The sequence below is a fragment of the Bombus vosnesenskii genome, unplaced genomic scaffold (genome assembly GCF_011952255.1).
Source record: "Bombus vosnesenskii isolate JDL3184/JDL3185 unplaced genomic scaffold, Bvos_JDL3184-5_v1.1 scf7180000013348, whole genome shotgun sequence".
In the NCBI taxonomy this organism is placed as follows: domain Eukaryota; kingdom Metazoa; phylum Arthropoda; class Insecta; order Hymenoptera; family Apidae; genus Bombus; species Bombus vosnesenskii.
The window spans coordinates 1,650,085-1,669,867 of NW_022882984.1; the positions used below are offsets into that span (position 1 = coordinate 1,650,085).

The 19,783-nt window shown below is 37.7% G+C and overlaps 1 protein-coding gene across 1 annotated transcript in view; it reads right to left on the reverse strand.

Moving 5' to 3' along the window:
- Positions 1–274: 274 nt before the first annotated feature.
- The window catches only part of LOC117236272, a 53,781-nt gene continuing 34,272 nt past the window's right edge, over positions 275–19,783 (reverse strand). Inside the window, exons 4-7 of the mRNA XM_033499075.1 lie at positions 18,965–19,146; positions 13,472–13,564; positions 3,892–3,982; positions 275–2,911 (exon numbers count right to left, since the gene is read on the reverse strand). Of these exons, the coding sequence (XP_033354966.1) occupies positions 3,897–3,982; positions 13,472–13,564; positions 18,965–19,146 (361 nt within the window). The 3' untranslated portion in view covers positions 275–2,911; positions 3,892–3,896. The remainder of the gene's footprint in view (positions 2,912–3,891; positions 3,983–13,471; positions 13,565–18,964; positions 19,147–19,783) is intronic.

The window sequence follows — 19,783 nt, forward strand, 5'->3', positions numbered from 1 at the left end:
TTTATTTACACATTTACGATTTTTCCAATCGTTTCTATCGTCGAAAGCCGTTCGCTCGAAAGACTCGAGTTTTTAGAGCGGAATTTGCGAAAGTTCGTAACCAGGGTAACCAATAAATTCTCAAGTACAAACGCTAACGATATCCGATTGTAAAAGTGTGACGAGTTTATCTTTTATCGCGCGCAGACAGGCAAAGTTGGAATTTGCGAAATAAAAATGACGAGCCTGCCGGTAAAGGCAGCAGAGATGGAACGAAACGAATAAGCAGAACGTGTATCGTTAAAATGAAACAGAACTCATTTATTAAAATCGTTACAGTTTATCCAATGTTTCAAACGCTACAAACGTTACTGAAAATATTCGGAAAAAGCGACGAGCTCGAAGAATTGCGTGAATTCTTTTACAATATAATTACCGCGTTAGGTAAGATTGAAAAATTAAAAGTTAGTAAAAATAAAAACCATTCATTGCTCGATTCTCGAGGGCAAATTAGTCGCTTAATAATTTCAATTATCGAGGAGTATCGATGTTAACAAAGAAAATGATAACGTATTGTTGTTGTTGTTGTTGTTATTATTATTATTATTATTGGTATTAAATATTTACGATATTTAATTAGAATAGCAAACTTTTCAAACGAGGCTACAATTACTTAATAATATATATATATATATATGTGTGTATATATAAATTGGAACATTTATGAAAATATTGTTTTTCTCAAAGACTGCTAAAAATTTGAAACTCATCAGAGAAGTTATCAGCTACCCTATTCTTAATTTGAGGCACGCGTTACACATACATATATTTCCGATACCGTCCCCCGGAAAATAAATTCGGTTTGCCTTTATATTCCTTGCGGCAAGTGTATCGTTCGTTCGTTTTTCCTTCGTTTCTCGACGTAGAGGAAAAGACGAACGTTAATTTTCTTCGTCATATCCGCCATCTCTTTGGAAGATACGGACATTTTGTTGAATATTCAACGACACAAGATACACCGTCCAGCGATTTCTTTGGTACAGAAACGTATTTCGCTTTACAAACAATGAAAATTTTTCTTTTTTTTTTTTTTTTTTTTTTCTCCAAGCATCTGCATAATTAGAATTGTCGGATGTTCGTACACGAAATTATAATACAGAATTTCCTCTTTTCTTCCTCCCTTTCGTCCGATAGGCTTTCCGTGTTCTAAAGGACTAGAAGTGCTACAGAGGGCAATTTATTTACAACTATAACGTCTACTATAATCCGTTCTTTCATTCTTTCTTTGCTCTCCGTTGAACGTTACATTCGCTACGTGCGCATCCAGCCTCCATTACCGATAATTCGAACAGTCGAATTTAATTAACGATCACAACGATAACAAAATCTCTCTTTTATACTTCGTTCGTGTTCGGTCGTTGAACGTACGAAAGAATATATGTTTTTATCGGAAAAGGAAAACTTGGGCATTCTGTAGGTTAATGTATAATCTTCCTGGAAAGTTTTAGCTGGCGTCTGTTACATGACGTAGCGAAAGATACGTTATATTGGCTTGGCAACTAAGTGATTGCGGGCTTTGTCAATACTACCTAATGACAAAACCCGCAATCACTTACTTGCCAACTCAATATATTAGGCCTAATTTAATCAACGAGAAACTTTGGTGCGTACAGTTTGGACACTGTTCGATCGGGTATTTTCACGTTTATCTTTGGTATGATAGTTCACAGAACAGCGAAGATAGAAACTAAACTAAAGAAAATTATGCGCTAATTCTTTTTTCCCTCGTTCAACTAAAATAAAAATAATACAACGATAAAAATACCTGCGCGAGCTTGCCAACTACTTCGGTAAATCGATAAATTAGTCATCGACTTTACCAGCGTTATCGACTCATGTACATCGAAATTCTCCTAATTTTGTTTTTCTCTCGTTAGCATATATTTTTATTTCTCACATTGTTACAATATAATTGTCACGTTTTCATTTCGCGATCAGGAATAACACACGTGATAAAGTTAGTCGCAATATCGTCGTGGAAACTGTACAATTCATTTTTCTTTTCCCGTGCAACATCGTCGTTATCCTTCGGCTCTAAATACTCGTCGTAATCGCCTCTTCGCTTGCATTTTGATACCGCATATTGTCGCAGCTATTTACACATATTAAAATAATTACACATTCAAGTTACGTATAATCAATATATATATATCCACTCGGCTTTCTTTTCTTCTGTTTAATCGTATCTTCGTATTCGTATTTATATATGTATATATATAATATCTTATCTGCTGTATATCGTATGCAAAGTTCCATACATCTTAGTCGTTTAAACAATATATTATGAATCTGACGTAACACGAAGAGTAACAAACACAGTCTACAATATGACTCGAACTGTAATACGATCATCAAATCTTGAACATTATTTACAACGCCATACTACGAAGAACGTTCTCCTTCTCCTTTTCTCCCTCTTTCCTTTCTATCAACAGGTTTTTACCTATGTCTTTGGTTTTAAATCGTGTGCACGCTAGCCACGATAAACTAGAATTTCATTACGAGTACAAATAACACTCTAAACAGCGCGTATAATGTATCTTTGTGTGTTATCATGTGTGTTAACCGTATTTGTCTGTTAAACGTGTGTGTTTACATGTATACGTATGTATGTATGTATGTATGTATGTATGTATGTGTACGGAGTTAGAAACAGGACTTTCTCGTGCTGACGACGAACGCGTACGTTGACCGGCGTTCGACGTCCGACGATCGATTCTGTCGCATTTTGTCAAACAACATTTAACGTGGGCACACCGTGTTTGTCGATAAGTATCTTAGGCAATGAATCATGGTACAAGACGATAGGGCGTAACGACGCAGCTTCCACACGTCAGTCCGTCAGTCGCTTTGCACTGCGTTTTAAGCGACCACCTGCAATCAAATATTTCATTATGAATTTTCTACACATACTTTTCATGTATTTATATAACTCTATTGCAAACGTTTGAAAAAGTCGATATTTCCTTCTTTACTCTCTTCTTTGAGACATCGTTTCTTTCGATGTTTCAGGGAATACAGTTTCGTGTTCTGAATTCCGCGAAACCACGCGAGAAAGAAATTTTCAATGTTTTCGCATGGATGTAAAAAACTGGCGAGAATTATTTCGTTACGTCGGAAATTGTTTCTCGAATGATATTTTTGGACGCTTCCGGAGGGAAATATTAGGTTGTCCGAAAAGTTTCTTTCGTTTCATAAAGTGATAATAGACGAACGACAATTTCTGTTTTATATTATTTTATTGAACTAGGTATGATCCATTTCCTTCTATTTCTATTATTATGTTCGTGCATAATTCAATAAACTAATATAAAACAAGAAACATTGTGCGTCTATTATTTCCTTATAAAACGACAGAAACTTTTCGAACAACCTAATATCTCGTCGATAAAGCGATAGTTTGCACGAGGTGGACTTTAGCGAAAATTATTTGCTACTCAAATGAATTGGTGTATGTGATACGTATGTAGGAACGAAAGTGAAAGTAGAAGAGAGATTTGTTACGTTAGAAGTATGCAGATTAGCTTTTCCTAATTACTTACTTCCAAGGGAGAGATTTTTTTAAATAATTTTTTAAAGAGTTTTTAAAGAATTGCATAATTTATATAACGTTTAATGCTTGTGAAATTGCAACGACGAAGTTGTTGGATCGTTGCTTGAAAACTGTAAAAGATTTTATGGAAATTAGCTACTTGAACTACGCGTATCCTGCTCTGAAAAAGTTACAACTCTTTGATGTTTTATTCAGAGGATGTAGGCCAATTTAACGTAAAACGTATCAAATTCCACGAGAGATAAGCAAATTGAATTTGAAATGATTTAACGCAGAAAATATTATATATTCATTTACTTACCTATTAGTCGAACATGTTGAACATGTTGACCAGTGCTTGATGCGCTATGACTAGTAGGACGTTAATTGACAATCCACAGGCGAAATTTCCTGCAATCAAAGAACAGTTGGCGTCAAAAGAAGGAAACGTACTTTTATATCTTAACGTTAACATTTGCTCGAAACGTATTTTCAATGCGTTCCTCTATTTACTATATATCCTTGCTGGTTGTAGTCGATGCTAGTGCAGTTGCGTTATAATGCTCGAAAATCTAATAAAACATAAATGTAAAGTCGTTCGAATTGGCTGGCAGATCGCGCGTATCTATGCGTTTTTACTATACTCCATTCCAATAAGGATGTTACGTCCCGGGGCTTACTATAGGCCGTGTTCCTAACCGTCTTCTTTGGTACTACAGTGTCGTAGCCAGATCGTCTTACACGACCAGCGAAATATACCCAACGTAGCGATAAGCGCGTAGCTGTCGTCAAGCAGCGAGTTCTAGAAACATCGATTCGCCTTCAGTTCGCTATTTTACACAAAAAAGGTAGCATACTTGATCATAGGCGCGAACAGTTGCGAGACTCGAGTGTGACATCAGTCACTTCTCAACCTACATCAGAGATGACATCGACCTCCGACTTTCGGACTCCTTTGGACACATCACCACCTTATCGACATAACCTACACAGAGCCCCTTAACATTCTCAAACCCGAACGTATATAAACCGAGACTTCACCCAGCTCGGGCAGTTCTTGTTCCAGTTGCTGTTCTTGTACAACAGCCTTTTACGGTTATTCTGTTATTGTAAGTGCCAAAATTATGATAAAGTTCGATAAAAGAAAATTAATAATTGGGTTACGACTCGGCTTTCTTTTCTCTTACAATCCAAGTATCAATTTTACGTGACACGAGCGTGGTGGGGGTCGTCTCCCAGAGAAGACAAAGGAGAAAGTCGAAGGGCAGTCAGTATTATTTGAGGATTCAAACCGAACGCATCGAGAGGTTGAGAGTAATAAAATCGAGGTCGCTTAGTCAAACGGATACATCGAGAAATATCATAAAGTCGAATCGAATTACAGTAACGAACTAATGGTATCATCGTTAAATCATTTGTGACGTGTTCATTATAATTTTAAATATTGTTAAATACACAAGTTTATATCAACCGTGTTAATTCAGTGTCACAATCATTTGAACTACCTCTGTTATCCTAATCGAAACAGGGAAACGGCTGATTCGCGGCGTCGATCATCAGAATCGTAGCGTTTTCCTCGCTATCGCGTCTCTCCACGAACGGTCGTAACAAAGGAAATCTCCTCGAACTTGGTAAAAAAACAAAATTCATATCTCTGTCACGATCAGTTGCCTTTTTAATAAAATGCAAATATAAAGCGATCGAGATCAGCCGGTACATCATAAATAATCGTTTAATCTGCGTTTAACTTCGTTTACAAAATTCAATTTATTTTCCTTTGCATCCTCTTGCGACAAAGAATTCTTCTCGAACATATCCTGCTTCCTTGCCAAATAAAACACGAGCTTAAAATTCATAAATCAGCTGCTACATCGTTGATACTTTTCGCAATTTAATCAACTTCATATATACGCTTATATCCTTTTCCAAAAAAAAAGGAAAAAAATTCTTTTCCAACGTTATCAGAGGAAATTCACGTCTCAATTTCTTTTCCTTGTCCGGTCGTTATCACCGCGATCGATAGCGTGCTTTTTGCGTGCATTATTATTTCAAACGTAATCGACCGGCGGACCGGTTAACCGGTGCGTTACACGTCGATAAACATGCCGATGAGCCAGCGCGCTGCAAAGTATCTTTCACGACTGGAAATTATAGTCGCGGATACCATTTTCTTTTACGGTGGCCCGTTAAGCTTTGATTACGATCAGGCGAAAAGTTTATGAGATACGACAGCGGTATAACGCCGCTATACTTTGTTCGTGACACCGGCGTTACGCTAAGTCAGGGACCGCTAATGTAAACTGCATGTCCTTAAATTAGGGGAATGTGTTCCGCGAACCGGGCCGTTTCGCTTTATCTCTTCTTCTTCTTCTCTCACCCCCTGTCAGCAGAAGGGGTTTCCATTAGCAATAAGAATTAACTCGCCGACTACCGCCACGGCTAATTACTCTCTTATTTGCGAGCTTCCTTGTTTTACCTATTGTTTCCTTCGTTACCTTGGGAAATGTTTCCATTGCTCGAAACTTTTTTCCATGGTTGGCCGATTTAATCGTTGGCCAACGGGGAGGTGGAACACGGAGAGAGGGGTAAGACAGAAGCCAAGAGCGGACGTAACAATCGTACAGGACGCTTCGGAAATGGCCTGGCGAAAGATTTAATCGTCGACGTAGAGCAGTGCTTCGTGGGCGTTTCGAAAACGTACGGTCGGACGATTTAATCGTCGCTTCGGTTGGAAGTTTCTTCCATAACGGTGTGCGTTTCGGCAAGTTCGGTGAACTCGATGAGGAGAAATCTTCCGCGGGGAAAAGAACGTTACGCGTCGCGTATCATGCGTATACGTTGCCTTCAACAATTTAATCATCCGCGGTGGAAGTTGTTTTTCTTGCGCAATGTGTTTCTGGCTTCTGGAAAAGTCGATTACTCTGGATATATCTTGCGTTAGCGTCGCAGAATCGCGCTGCTATAAAAATTCGATGGAATTTCTGAAGTATTTGATCGCGATATTTCTCTGATTTACGATGGAAATTTGAATCTTTGAGATTTTCAAAGTCGAAGAAGACAAGAAGAGATGGCTCGTATGATTAAAAATGCAACTTGGAATCGAATACAGAACAGGTAGGTACTTGTGTATGATATTCTTGTGATAAAATTAACGTACTCCGGAACACGTGTTTCTTACGTTGCAATTATAAGAAAGTGCTTGGGGGGTTTTTAAAAGTTTACAAATGACGAAAACGATTTTGATCTTGCTCCAGGAACATATTCCCTTTGCTGACATTCACGAAATACCGTACCATACTATGTTCGGAGACTGTTGCTTGAATATTTTTAACATATTGGTTCTTCCAAGTTGTGTCACTCTTGAAACAAGGATGCGATATGTATCTATAGCTGATCCGTTTAACGCTTTGACTGCCATGTTGGAATCACATGTTTCGCTGAGGGCGCCACGGGAGTATTTTTATTATTCAAAGTATATAATGGCAAAATAATGATAAATTGACGATGTAAGACAACGTTCTTCCCCATTGGACCGTTTATCTTATTGGTGGTCACGAGTGACCACTGTGGCGCCTTGATAACAGTCGATAGCGACATATTATAACGAGGCTTCGTTTATTTCAACAAACCATTCGCATTCGTCGTTTCGTCGTAAGCACAACGTGCAGAATATATCGTTGAAACGTGTAGGAGATATTAGTAAACGGTATTTGCTTATTCTATATATAATAGTAAGGTACGTTCACACTTCTAACTTCAATTATACGATTATAAAGCAGCATTTACGATTATCTTCTAAGCTGTGTTTATAATAATATTCGTAGATTATTCCTCGAAGATATGGATGCAAATACAGTGCACCGTTAGATGCGAGATTTGTTCTCATTTTTTTTTTATCGATGTTCTAATAAAAATGTTTAATCGTTCAATGGGGCACTTTTTGTTTCAAAGTATCTTCTATTTATCGGTTATATTCAAAATGCCCTAACTGTCAATTTTCATACAATTTTTACGACTGTAAGAAGTTGAAGCGCTCTGGTCACCAATGACCACCGTGACGTCACAGGAGAAACCGTGGCCGGTCGCATATGACCAACGTGGCAGTCAAAGTGTTAATATCAGCTCAGTTGGAATAACGATTAGTATTGAACTATGGAATTATGTTTGCTCGAACAAGTAGCCTCGAAAATCGTGCGTTTTAACCCCTTCCCGTACTTTAGCGAGTCTGACTCGCGACCAGATACTTCGGCTAAACGAAAACATAACAAGTCGAGCTCGCGGACTGTTTTTTGCCCGTTACGATCGTGACTGAATGTTAGTTCTTGTTTACGAGCATCAGTCTGGTCTCTGTTTAGCACGCGTCGATGTCTACCGCTTGGGTCCGAGTTTCGTCGAACTAAATGGCATGGGAAGGCGTTAAGCGAAACGTTACTATTTAACACTAGAAATACCACAGCAGTAAAAATGATTGGTTCTACAATTTTATAAATGTGTCAACTGTCGTTTAGACGCACCCGAACCGGCTGACAGCGGAAACGATCAACACATCAAGCATAGAAAGAAGACTAAAAAGGAAACACCCAACAGATCTCATAAAGGATATAACCTAACAAACACGAAGATGGTACCCCGCTGGGGGTAGCCACCCACATGATAATCAAACAGCCAAAAAATTCTACCAAATGTCCAAATCGGACAAATTGTGAATGTAAACAACTAAATAAAAAAAAAAAAAAGAACCCTCGTTTAGGTTGATCATGGTCCCAGATGGATTAATAATACTAAAAATGTACTACATAACATGGAATTGTTTCTATAAGAAAGTAATAAATCAATAAATATAAAAATATTCCATTATTACGTATTTTTTAAAGATCAGTCATTTTGACTGGTTTTTGGTCGAAATAACTTCGTGTTAACTATCGGTAGTTCTAGCGTTAATATATAAGTTTCGTACTAAATATTTTGTATTTGAAATTAATGCGATTTAATTACAGAATATATCCGTATATATGGAAATACTTGGCAATTTTAGTTTCTGTCGTCCATAATCAGGGAGACAGCAGCGAGTTGAAATTGAATGCTACTGATTTCGTGCAGTTATAGCGTATCCATATGATAATGATCCACTGGCGTTGCTATCTGATGCAAACGAGGTCTAACTTCCATGGCTAATTAGTGTGCATTGTTAGAAGCATTGACCGTCTGTGTTAACTTAATAACAAGTAGAAATTAAGTTTCCAAGTTCTTTGTCTATTGCTCATTTTGCTCTGTTCTAAAATGATCAAATGGAAGAAACTTCCTAAACTGGATATAAGCTTTTAAACGAAACGTCTGGCATCTATGGAATTTAACTAGATCCACGCTGCATATTAACATAATCCAATCTCGTTCAAGTTGAAACACGTTGAACGTGTTTATGAGCATGATTTCCGATGATTCGCGCTACCAATTAATCGAAAGACGTACTTTGCCAATTCTTAGCTAATTTCAACGTTGTATCTCAGTTTTCTCTGTTCTTCTTCCTTTCCTTTCTTATAGTATACTTTATAAATAATACATATCACAGCGGTGTATATGCATAAACGAGATTTTAATCATTTCAACATGGTCAAAACGAAATCAATCGATCACGCGCAATTTCTATTTGGTTGAAATAAAGATACGTTGTTCTCGAATAATATTAACTAATTGGCTCGCTTCCAAATTTATAAAACTCGTCGGTTTCGGAATTCAAAAATTCTTTATGTACTACATATGCTGTTTATATCATAATATATTCATTTCGAGGTAATTTATCGATGAAATATCGTAATATTTAATATCGCTCTCTTTCCTTAGTAGTAGTTCGATAATTATTATATCGACGATAAAATCAAATCAAATTAATCTACCAAACTAGAATTATCGTAGAAACGATGTTAATAGGTTAACAATTTCGATATCGCAAATTTTCAAGTACGTTCGAGTGGACTTTAGGACGAAGAAAAATTGTGACTCGATTTTTAACTAAGCTTTAACCCTTTGCACTGATATGTCGAGTATGACTCGACATTAGTTTTTATCTCAGAAGTTCCTTTGTCGAGTTTCGCTCGACATTCTTTCATATCCACCTTTGTCTGCAAAACGTGCGAAAGGAAACCAGGATTGCACGCTGGAAATTGTTTCAAGATGTATCGTACACTGAAAAATTACAAAATACAACAATAGCGTGAATAAAACTGGTGTTTAAGTGAATTTCTTTCTTCCTTTATTTATTTAAATTGTCTTATGTTTTAGTTCAAGTAAATTTCGAATAAAAATTGAAAGAAATTGAAATAAAATTCCCAGTGCAAAGGGTTAAACGTGAAAAGTTGTAAGTATTTAGGTCAAATGACATTAAAACTAAAAACTAAACTAAAAATATATTTCCAAATTCAACGAGATATCGTAAACTAATCTGTCCGCGTTTTCCCGTATTCGAGAAAACGCCGATACGTTTCCCGAAGCGCGGTGGCGTTCGAATTGCTTCGTCCTTCTAAAATCCTTTTTCTTTTTTTTTCGTCAGATCTGCCACCGTATTACGCGGCAAAAGAAAGTTACACACGCCGTTCCCCTTTGATGCTCGGCTAGAAACTTTAACGCGTTGCCGGCGATATGGATCGGCAAACTGCTTGATAGCGTTATCACCGAGGAAATTCGTGCGCCAGTGTGTAAGAGGAGAAGGTATTAACGCAACCTCAACTTCGGCTATTTATTAGCGTAGCGCAGTAATGCCAGCTGATGAGCTTCAAGAGGAAATGCCACTTCCCTTCATCCCCTTCAACCAGAACTTACGCCGCTGTTAGTTTATTAACCGTATCCTTCGCTGATGCTCGATTATCAACGAAGAGATTAATCTACTGTATATACGTAGCTGGTCTTCGTACGTTATTTATTCTTTTTCTTGGTCGTCGTCGCAGGGAAACTCAAAGTTTTATTAATTCGCAGGCGATCGAAATTAAACGCCACGTCATTTAGCGTTTACAAGTTTGGATTTTTATCTTTAGCGGAATAAAAATTCTCCTTTTACACTCTGCAGTCTTTATTTTATACGAGCGAAATAAATAAAAGTTAAAGCGTTAAGGATGAGACGAGTTAAGGTATTTTCTTGGCCGGTTAAATTGTTTTTTACGATGAAGAAACCTCGTCGGTTTGGTTGAATTTCAGTTTGAGTTTCAGTTTAGTCAGGTTTTAAACGCGTGTATTGCGAGAAATTCAGAAACAATGTAGCTGCGGTGTATTCTTTGATATTTCATAATTATTCTCTTCAGCTTTGTTCGATGATTTAGAGACAATATAGGTAGAGCATATTTTTTCATACTTCAAATACTCTTTTTAAATCTTTCATTCGACGCAGTTTCATTTTGACGGAGACAGCTTGAATTTAATTTAGTTTATCAGCGAGATTCAGTGTCTCTGAATTTTTTATTAAATTGCGTAGAATATTTGTCACACATTTTTTGTCTTTGCCACCCCGCGGCGTAAAACTTTGTTAATTTCGCCAGTATTTCTTCCTTTTTTCTCGACGAATTTGAATATTTGAGATTCAGTTGAATTTCAAACGGATACGTTAAACAGAATTCTTAACGAAAGTAAATACCTTTTACCAGGTGATTCTCGCGTGATTTCCTCTGCCCGTCCCATCGAATTAAAATATCTCTCTTTCTCGTTCTCCTAACAAATTCATTTTCATTTATAAAATCTTCTATCCCGCTGGCTTCTGAATAAGAATCTCGAGCCCCACTTTTTACACAAATTAAATAACATTTATCGTACGTTCTAGGTGCGTTTTCCTCTGTCTCTTGGGTCGTTTAAAGGAGTAACGTTGCAAACTGTGCTTGCAACGGTCGTTTCGCGTGATAAGAAACGGCAAAAGAACTCGGTGATTACACAAAAATTCGCCAGCTTCCTTTTGCCAGGAACGGCGTGCGAGGAAATAAGTCTTCTGTCGAGGAAATGAGAAACGCGATATAGCCGATACTGTATCACGAAAAATCGATTGGTCGAGGAAATTCCAGATGATTCGCTTATCGCGATTATCGACCCGCGAAACTACAACATTCATTTTTAAAAGCACTTTCGTTTCGAAGTGCTTTCGTTTCGAAGCACTTTCTTTTCTCTTTTTTTTTCGTTACTCCAACTGTTTGTTGTGTATTTTTAAACGACATAAAAAAGAATATAAAAAGAAGATTAATGAAAAAGGAAAACGGAGAGAAAGCGAAAGAAGAGGCGATGAATCAGAAGCGAAAGTAATAAATCATAAAGCAACCGAAATGTCGGCGCCTGTATCGAAAATTATTATCCACCGCTCTTTGAGAATTAATCTTTCGCGTGGCTAAATATTTATATTCTATTTCACAGAAAGACACTGGCCTGTTCACAAGCTTCGTTTACTAGTGGATTTATACAAACATTAATCTCGATAGAATATTTACGAAGAAACATAGTTGCCATTATAAAGCACGTTGCGGACTCCTGCTGTTTATTTATTTACTATGTCTAGAAATTGTTTGTATTTCCTCTTGCATACCACGTGCAAATACTTGTTATTTTGTTAGCCCGGTTGGCATAATTAACGTATAAATATTTTACTTGTCGATGAGGAAGAGGCGTGTTAGCAGAAGGACACGTTGCACAGTTGTTAACCGTGTTCGAGATGTTTGAAATTTGGGTTACATCGTTCGAGAACTTTGAGCAGATTGAGCTGTATCTTGTATGAAATTATTTCGGAGAAAAATAAAAAGAGAAAAAATGAAAAACAATTTTGTTAAAAATACGATAACCAAAAATCTTTAACTGAGAGATTCTGTTATATGAAATCAAAGAGAAAAATAAAATAAATAACATAAACGAAACGATGGTATAATATTGTTCGATATGTAAACTATTACTCTACTGCGCCGAGATCAAAATTAACTTTGTTTTATCCGTTGATCGTTGAACGCGTTTCACGATGCGTGTGTAACACTGATCGTAAACGTAGAACAGAGATAAAAATTGGACATCGGATGCAAGCAGTGAAACGAACTTAGGAAGTATTTGTATGCCTATGGTTAACAATTCTAACATGATCAGAGCATCGAACAGCATTTGGTGCCTCGGAATAAATGTCAAAGTGCGATAGAGTGCAGAAAACACGATGCCAAAAACAAGCTGTTTAAAGGTATGCACCGAAGCGAACGGTTTTTTGAATTGAAAGGATATTCACGTGTATAACATCGATTATCCAATGTACTTATTCGTATAAAGAAAATTAAAAAGATACTTGAAAATCTCGCTTCTGTTCGATTCAAAGCGAACTACAAACTAAGAAATAATCTTTAAATCAATTTTAACTTTTTCTTTGTTTCCGAGTAAATTAAAAAAAAAAAAAAAAAAAAGAAAAGAGAAAAGAGAATATTACAGTAAATCGAACCCTAAGAGGGGATAATCTTAATATTTCTTAATTTTCTCAACTGAAATCTGACAGTCTATTGCCAGAATCTATGAAAAATCCACGTTTCCACGATATCTGTACGTTTCACAGTTTCGATTGCAGGATTTCATCCGAGAAAAGAAACAGATTTCGTTGGACACACGTGAATGTTTTTCCGCAACCGAAACGTTCGGCTACGAACCGTTCAAGGCAGAAAAACCGCGTGCTTCTTGTCGGCGGGTTCCTGCGGAATCTTCGCTTGCGAAATCATGGCCCCGAGCATCTAAAGCTATTTTCAAGCGTTCACGAGGAAATTTGGGCATGGGATCGGGTCGCGGGGATCGGAATCCCGTACGCAAGAAAGACAACGAGATCAATCTTGTCAAAGTTTCCAATTCTCATGAACGATGGTGGCTTATGGTGGTGATGTCGTGAATGGACGAGGAGAAATTTACAAGCCTTACCACCACCATTGCCAGCCTCTGAGTCGTTTAGCGCGTTCATCTCCATTTTGTGCTGCAGCTTCGTTGTAGCGGTTGAAGTAGTAGTAGGCGTTCCTGCACAATAAACACCACATATCGCGTCCATCAAGTAGTAAGCATATATATTTCTACGAACTGGGTAGTTAGAATGTTAGAGGAACGGATCTGGTCAATCGCGACTAGTTAGTTCGTTCTAATATTATAGTTTAGCTTGGTAGTAACGGTACAAGTAATATCGTTTCATAGCCTTAATTTGTTATATTCAAAAAGTTTCGTTAGGAAAAGAAAAACACACTGACAAGCTATAAGAAGTTTAAACATGAATTTCTTTCGAAACGCTCACACCTTATACGTATATCATAGTTTATTCTTGTTAGAAAACTTAGAGAAGAAGCGAAGATTAAAGAATGAAAGAATATAGAAAATGAAAGTTAAGAAAAGGAACAGATATGGGGTTTCTATCGGGTACAAGATACATATTTTCCTAATGTGTACATGTTATTCTACGGAAGCGGTGTAATTTATTATAGCAATTTTCTATTTATTATAAGAAATGTACTACGTATATATAATACGTATATGTAATCATAATTATATTTTAATTCAAGTTATAAATTATAATTATATTTAATTTAAGTGATTTAATTATTTGTATCGTTGGACGGTTTGACAGTGACAGTGACAGTATAAAACAAAGATCATCGAAAACGTCGAATCGTTAGTAACGAATGAAACAAAAGATCGACCGAAAGACTAAATGAATCTGGTGAAACTTATGAAGATGTTTAATATGCGCATGCACTCGAAGATTATTCGTCTAATTGTACATATTCATAGCACGTTTTGTAAACGCAGTATAAACGCAGTATGGCGTAGCAGCGAATAAAACAAATAAAATTCTGATTGGAAATGGGTCAGTTTGTTCTGAGGTTTAGACGTGTCGCAAGCATGTTTTAAATATTTTCTACTATATTAACGGACATTTCGTGGTCAAAACGTAACAATTTCTTTTCCAACTACTCTATTTTCTTCCTTGAAAGTATACGGAGATAATTGCATCAGATGGAAACGGAAGATAAATATATTTCCGCGGAATATTCCTTCGGCCAGATAATTAATGTTTTGCGGTTTGGCGCAACGTTAAACGAGCGCTGCATTATACCACATAATGCTTGGGAAACTTCAGGAGTCCTTTAATTTTATTATGCTAGTTTCGTGACAAGTGAGCGAGATAATCACGTAAAGGAACTAAGTTTTCAGCACGAGTTATCCAATGAGAAATGCGAAAAGTCAAAGTTTCTCGCGTCTATTACATTTGGAAAAATGAATTTCGTAATTACATCGTCTTCATGGAACGAGAATGACGTTACTCTATTAACATTTTATAATATATTTACGTAGCGCGAAATCTGTATTAATAATTTGTTAAGACAAAGATATAAGACACTTTGATCCATTTAATTTTGAAAAATAATTCTAAGGTATATATATGTAAATTCTCTAAGAGTTCAAACGCGGATAAACAAAGGGACTTTCTCTGTTTAACGGAAATTGTGGCCTTATTTGTTGTTACGGACAACCGATTTGTTAAACAGTCATTACACAGACAGACGGTTAGAGAAGAAGAAGGATTTCGAGCGATCATAAGAAAGAAACTATTATTTAAAGTATCGAAGATTGACAGAGGAAGAGTGGTAGTTTAGGACGTGGAAAATCGAGCCTCGATTTTCAGGTAGACCTTGTACAAAGCTTTGTTATTTATTATTATTTATTGTTATTAATCATCATTAGTTGTTATTTACCACTGTATTTTATTTAAGTATTGTTACAATAAACTCTATTTTCAGATTTTCAGAATCGATCCCTGAATTATCCTAGTATTGAACTTTATATATATATATAAATTAATAGTTATAAAAGCATTCTTCTTTCTCTATACTTTACCAGTCGGTTATAGTAAACGTTACATACGCGTAATTTACAAATTCGATTGGAAAATGTTACGCCCGTCTCACATATCGATTGCACTTTGTATATACGGTTAGTAGTAAAGACGAATTAACGATCGGATTCGTTTCATTCGATTTAACTCTATCTACCATTGGTATATTTTTCGTATGCTAAAGTTAGAAAATGTATCGATTGATAACTCGGAGATGGAAGTGGTTGTAAAAAGGATATAAAGCGTTTACAGAGGTGACGACGAAAAGAAGTTTAGACAGCACGAGAGAATTATATTTTCTGCGCTATTTCCATATTGGAGGACAGAAATTTGTTATTCACAGCTGGTCGATATTTGGCTGACCACATAAATTACGAATACTCTTAGACGCTCTCTCCACAGAATTTAGAACACACTACACTCTGACGGCAAATAATTCATCATTTGTTCGTTTATATCAAAGTATCAAGCGAGTTTCGCAAATCAACCATTCGACAACACCGAAATCCGTCAACGATAAAAAATTTGCTAAACGATATTTGCCCGGTCCTCTACCTTCCTCCGGATCAAACGGCTGGAATCGGTTATTAGTCGGTGGAAGTTTGCGCGCACCTGTTCTGCCGTAGACGGCGTGACCAGTAGTACGTATCAATAATAAGTCGGCCGGGCGAGAGTTAGCGACGCGGATCGCGATGCTCGTCACGTGCGAGGCTGTCGAATAGACAGGGGCGCAAATTGGCAAACACGTGGGACGAACGAAGGGCTAACGAAGAATCCACTCTCGTGTGAAAGCGAGTCGCGCACCGTTCTATAACGTGGAGTCGTATGTCACGAAGGATGATTCAACCTCCGTGAATTTTTTCCCTGGATTCTTCGAGGAAAAGCTCGTGAGACGTTTGGTAGGAGGAAGGAGGACAGGAAGATTTAGTCCAGCGAAGCGAGAGAAAATTGGACGATAATAGACGGGGCGTGCTGCTTGCGAGTACAAGCAATTTAGCCTGTGTGTAATTTAGTCCTTTCGTTCTTCGTCTACGCCGCGTGGCCACGGCTGCAACCGGACGAACTGAAAACCCTTCTTCGGTCGAGATGATAACGAGGCAAGAGGAAGGACGTGGCTACAAGTTTCACCGCAAAATACACCGGCCGTCTGTGAGTAAACGTGATGCACACGCCAAGACTGTCGACGCCCACTACTTGACCCATCGGCGCGGGCTGGTCCTCTTAGGACTTTGCCCTTTGAACTCGACTGCCATCGCTGGAATGTCATCTTGCCGAGATCAGACGTTGCCAGGATAATGGGAGGACACGTATAATAAGCCGAAACGCTGTACGCTTGATTAAGATGATTTTGGCCAGCGACGCTCGCGGTTGCGTCCAGAATGGTGATTAAGGCCACAAGGTTTTAGGTTCTGCCGGGTTTCTCGTTGAAGAGCACCGAGGTAGATTTCAAAGGCTCTTACCTTTATCACGTAGATTCCTACAAATTACATTTGCCGCTCCTTTTCTCGTGTATATTCATAGAAAAAGAGATTATCCTGATGATTTTCACGATTACGAGATTACAAGAGAATAAATACGGACTACCGTAGTAGAAGAATGCGATAAGCGATTTTAAAATTCGACGATCAACTTGCCAAAGCTCCTTTTATTTGCTTCCGATGTTTAACACGTATTTTTGCTCTCCGTTGGACATTTCAAAAATGACGATCTTTAATTAATCGTTTACAAAATTTCGTCGATTTATCCTACGAGAAACATCTATATTCGTGAAACTAACGAAAGTCGTTTAAAACCATAAAACGAACAAAAATAGTCGGCCGTTTTCTCGCTTCAAGCAGACACCGTACGACACATCAAATACTTTGAACCTTCCATCGCTACGAGTCCCACGTATTTCTCGCTTTAGTTAAGCGATCGTAAAACGTTATTTCGCGTTCCGCTCGAACTTTTACGAAACTCGACTTTTTACGGGATACTCGCGATTACTTCATCTCTGTAGTTCTCGTTATTTCTCGTGTCACTTTATTATCCTACTACGCGAGAAACTAATTCGGTCAAAAGAGAACGTGCTCGGCCGGAAGTCCGTCCGGTGGCGTTTGCAATATTTTCTCGCGGAAGCAGAGACGCGGAAGGCTGCGACATTTCCACACGTGTTCGTGTATCGTACTCGAAAAGATAGGAGCCATGACAGGGGGAAAAAAGTGAAAAATAAAAAAAGCACGTGAATTGCCAGAATCGCAATGGTAGGGGGTGGTTTATTTACTGACCCAAAGGAAGATATCGCTTCGAAATTCAACGTTGACGTTAACGTTTCGTAGTACGTGACGCGAACGATGCGTATCGTACGCTCGTTCCGTCCACGCGCATAAACATGTACACTCGTACGCATACATTTACACAGATGGGTACACACGTACGTTGCACATTCATATCTATACAGGGTTGATTTCGTTGACAATCGATCATGTTTAGTTTGTTATATTGACGCTTGTTGTTTGTTGCACGGTACAGAAAACATGTACACACAGGAGACACAATTGCACGCGAGCCAGGAGAATTCTTCGAATATTATTGAATAACGTCGAAATACAACGATGACGCGTTATATACATCGACGATCGTTACATTATATTTTGATAAATACGTGGGTGAAATTTTTTAGTAGCACAGATTTAGTCGACAGGCTTTGCGATACTCACTTTGCGAAAAGTTATTACATGTTTAGCGTTCGACGATGACGGTACTTGGCTTCGTAATTCCGTTTTCGGTATCGTTGAATCGAAGCTATAATTGTTAGAAAAGTACTTTCGCGATCTCTTTATGTATACCGTTGATCGTCGTTGTCCGAACGGAATATCTTAAATCGTTTAAAAACGTTAGAATCTTTTTGTAAGAGAGAAAAGATAGTTTTCATACTGAAATAATTATAATCGTACCGTATGGAGAGTTTTCTAACGCTTTTACGGATCGCCAATAATTAACCCTTCAACGTTAAAACGTCTGAATCACCATAAATACCACGTAACATCTTGTTCCACGATAGAGAAATACATTTATCGTTATCGAGCAAACTATCGCGAATCTCATATATACTTGCGAGTGTTGACGTTGAAAAGTTGAAAAAAAGTTGAAAAAGAAGATTAAGGTAAACCAATTAAAACCACTCAGCGAATTTATCGCGGTTATAAAAGCGCAAACTTGGCTGGGCAAATATTTATGTCGCGAAACTGCCGGGCAAACTGAGTCGCGTTCCTATTAAAGGGTTGACGTAAATCGATTTTCCAAGGGACGCGAGAATAAAACGTCTTTAATTCGCGGTAAATGCGGCCTGCATTTCCTCTTTTCCCCCCCTCTCCCCCAAACCTCATTAACGAGCTATTCCATTTTTTTCCCCTGCTTCCCCTTTCTCGCCGCAATATGAAAAGATCGAAGGTAAAACGCTTCCGGTAGCGTGCGACAGAGAAAGATAGCAGAGACCGTAGAGATAGAGAGACGAAGATAGATAGGATAGATTAAAATACGTTTATACTAACCGGGATAGTAGACGGTTTTGTGGGAAACGTTGTAGTTCGCCTTTGGTATACCGAGCAAGCATTTGACAATCGCTGCTTCCGGTAAATCTTCGTCCAGTAAGGTCGTTCGTGATAAGATATCGTACAGTCCATCGTGACGCAGCGTAACAGTGGGCTTTGCTGTTTGCTTTTCCGGGACACCCCTGCAATAGAAGCGACGTTTGCAAAATTATCACGGCCACGTCTCAAGCTGAAATATCATGCAATATGTCGGCCGAATGAGCGGCCATTAGCATGTTAATGTTATTTCGGAGACGCACGCCCGTCTCTTGCTTCTCTGTTGTTACTGTTCTTGTTGTTCTTGTAAATTCAGATCGCTGATCTTTGGAATAATATTCGGACACTTTTAATTTGCAACAAGAATTTCTCTAAAATTAAGCTTCTACATTTCTTTTTTTTTTAGCATAGAACAAGGTGTACATACGGTGAACTTAATTCCGAAGATCTGAGAAATTTTAGTTGTCGAATGAACGAAGAATTAATTTAGTTAGAAACAAATTTCGAATTGCACGTAAACAGAATTTAGAGTTTCGATCGACGCTTCGAATAATCAAATCGTAATTACTCGAAATGACGAATATTCCAAGTTTCGCGTGTAAGGTTTCAAAGTTATGACAAATTTTTTAACGAAAAAACAGTAATTAGGTTAGATAGAGATAACATTGGATTTTTCTGTAACATGCGAGTAATTTATAATTCTGTTGTTCGATATTTTATTTTACGCGTTATGTTTGAAACAATGGTAATAATAATGCTTATTTAATATAATTAACCGTTGTC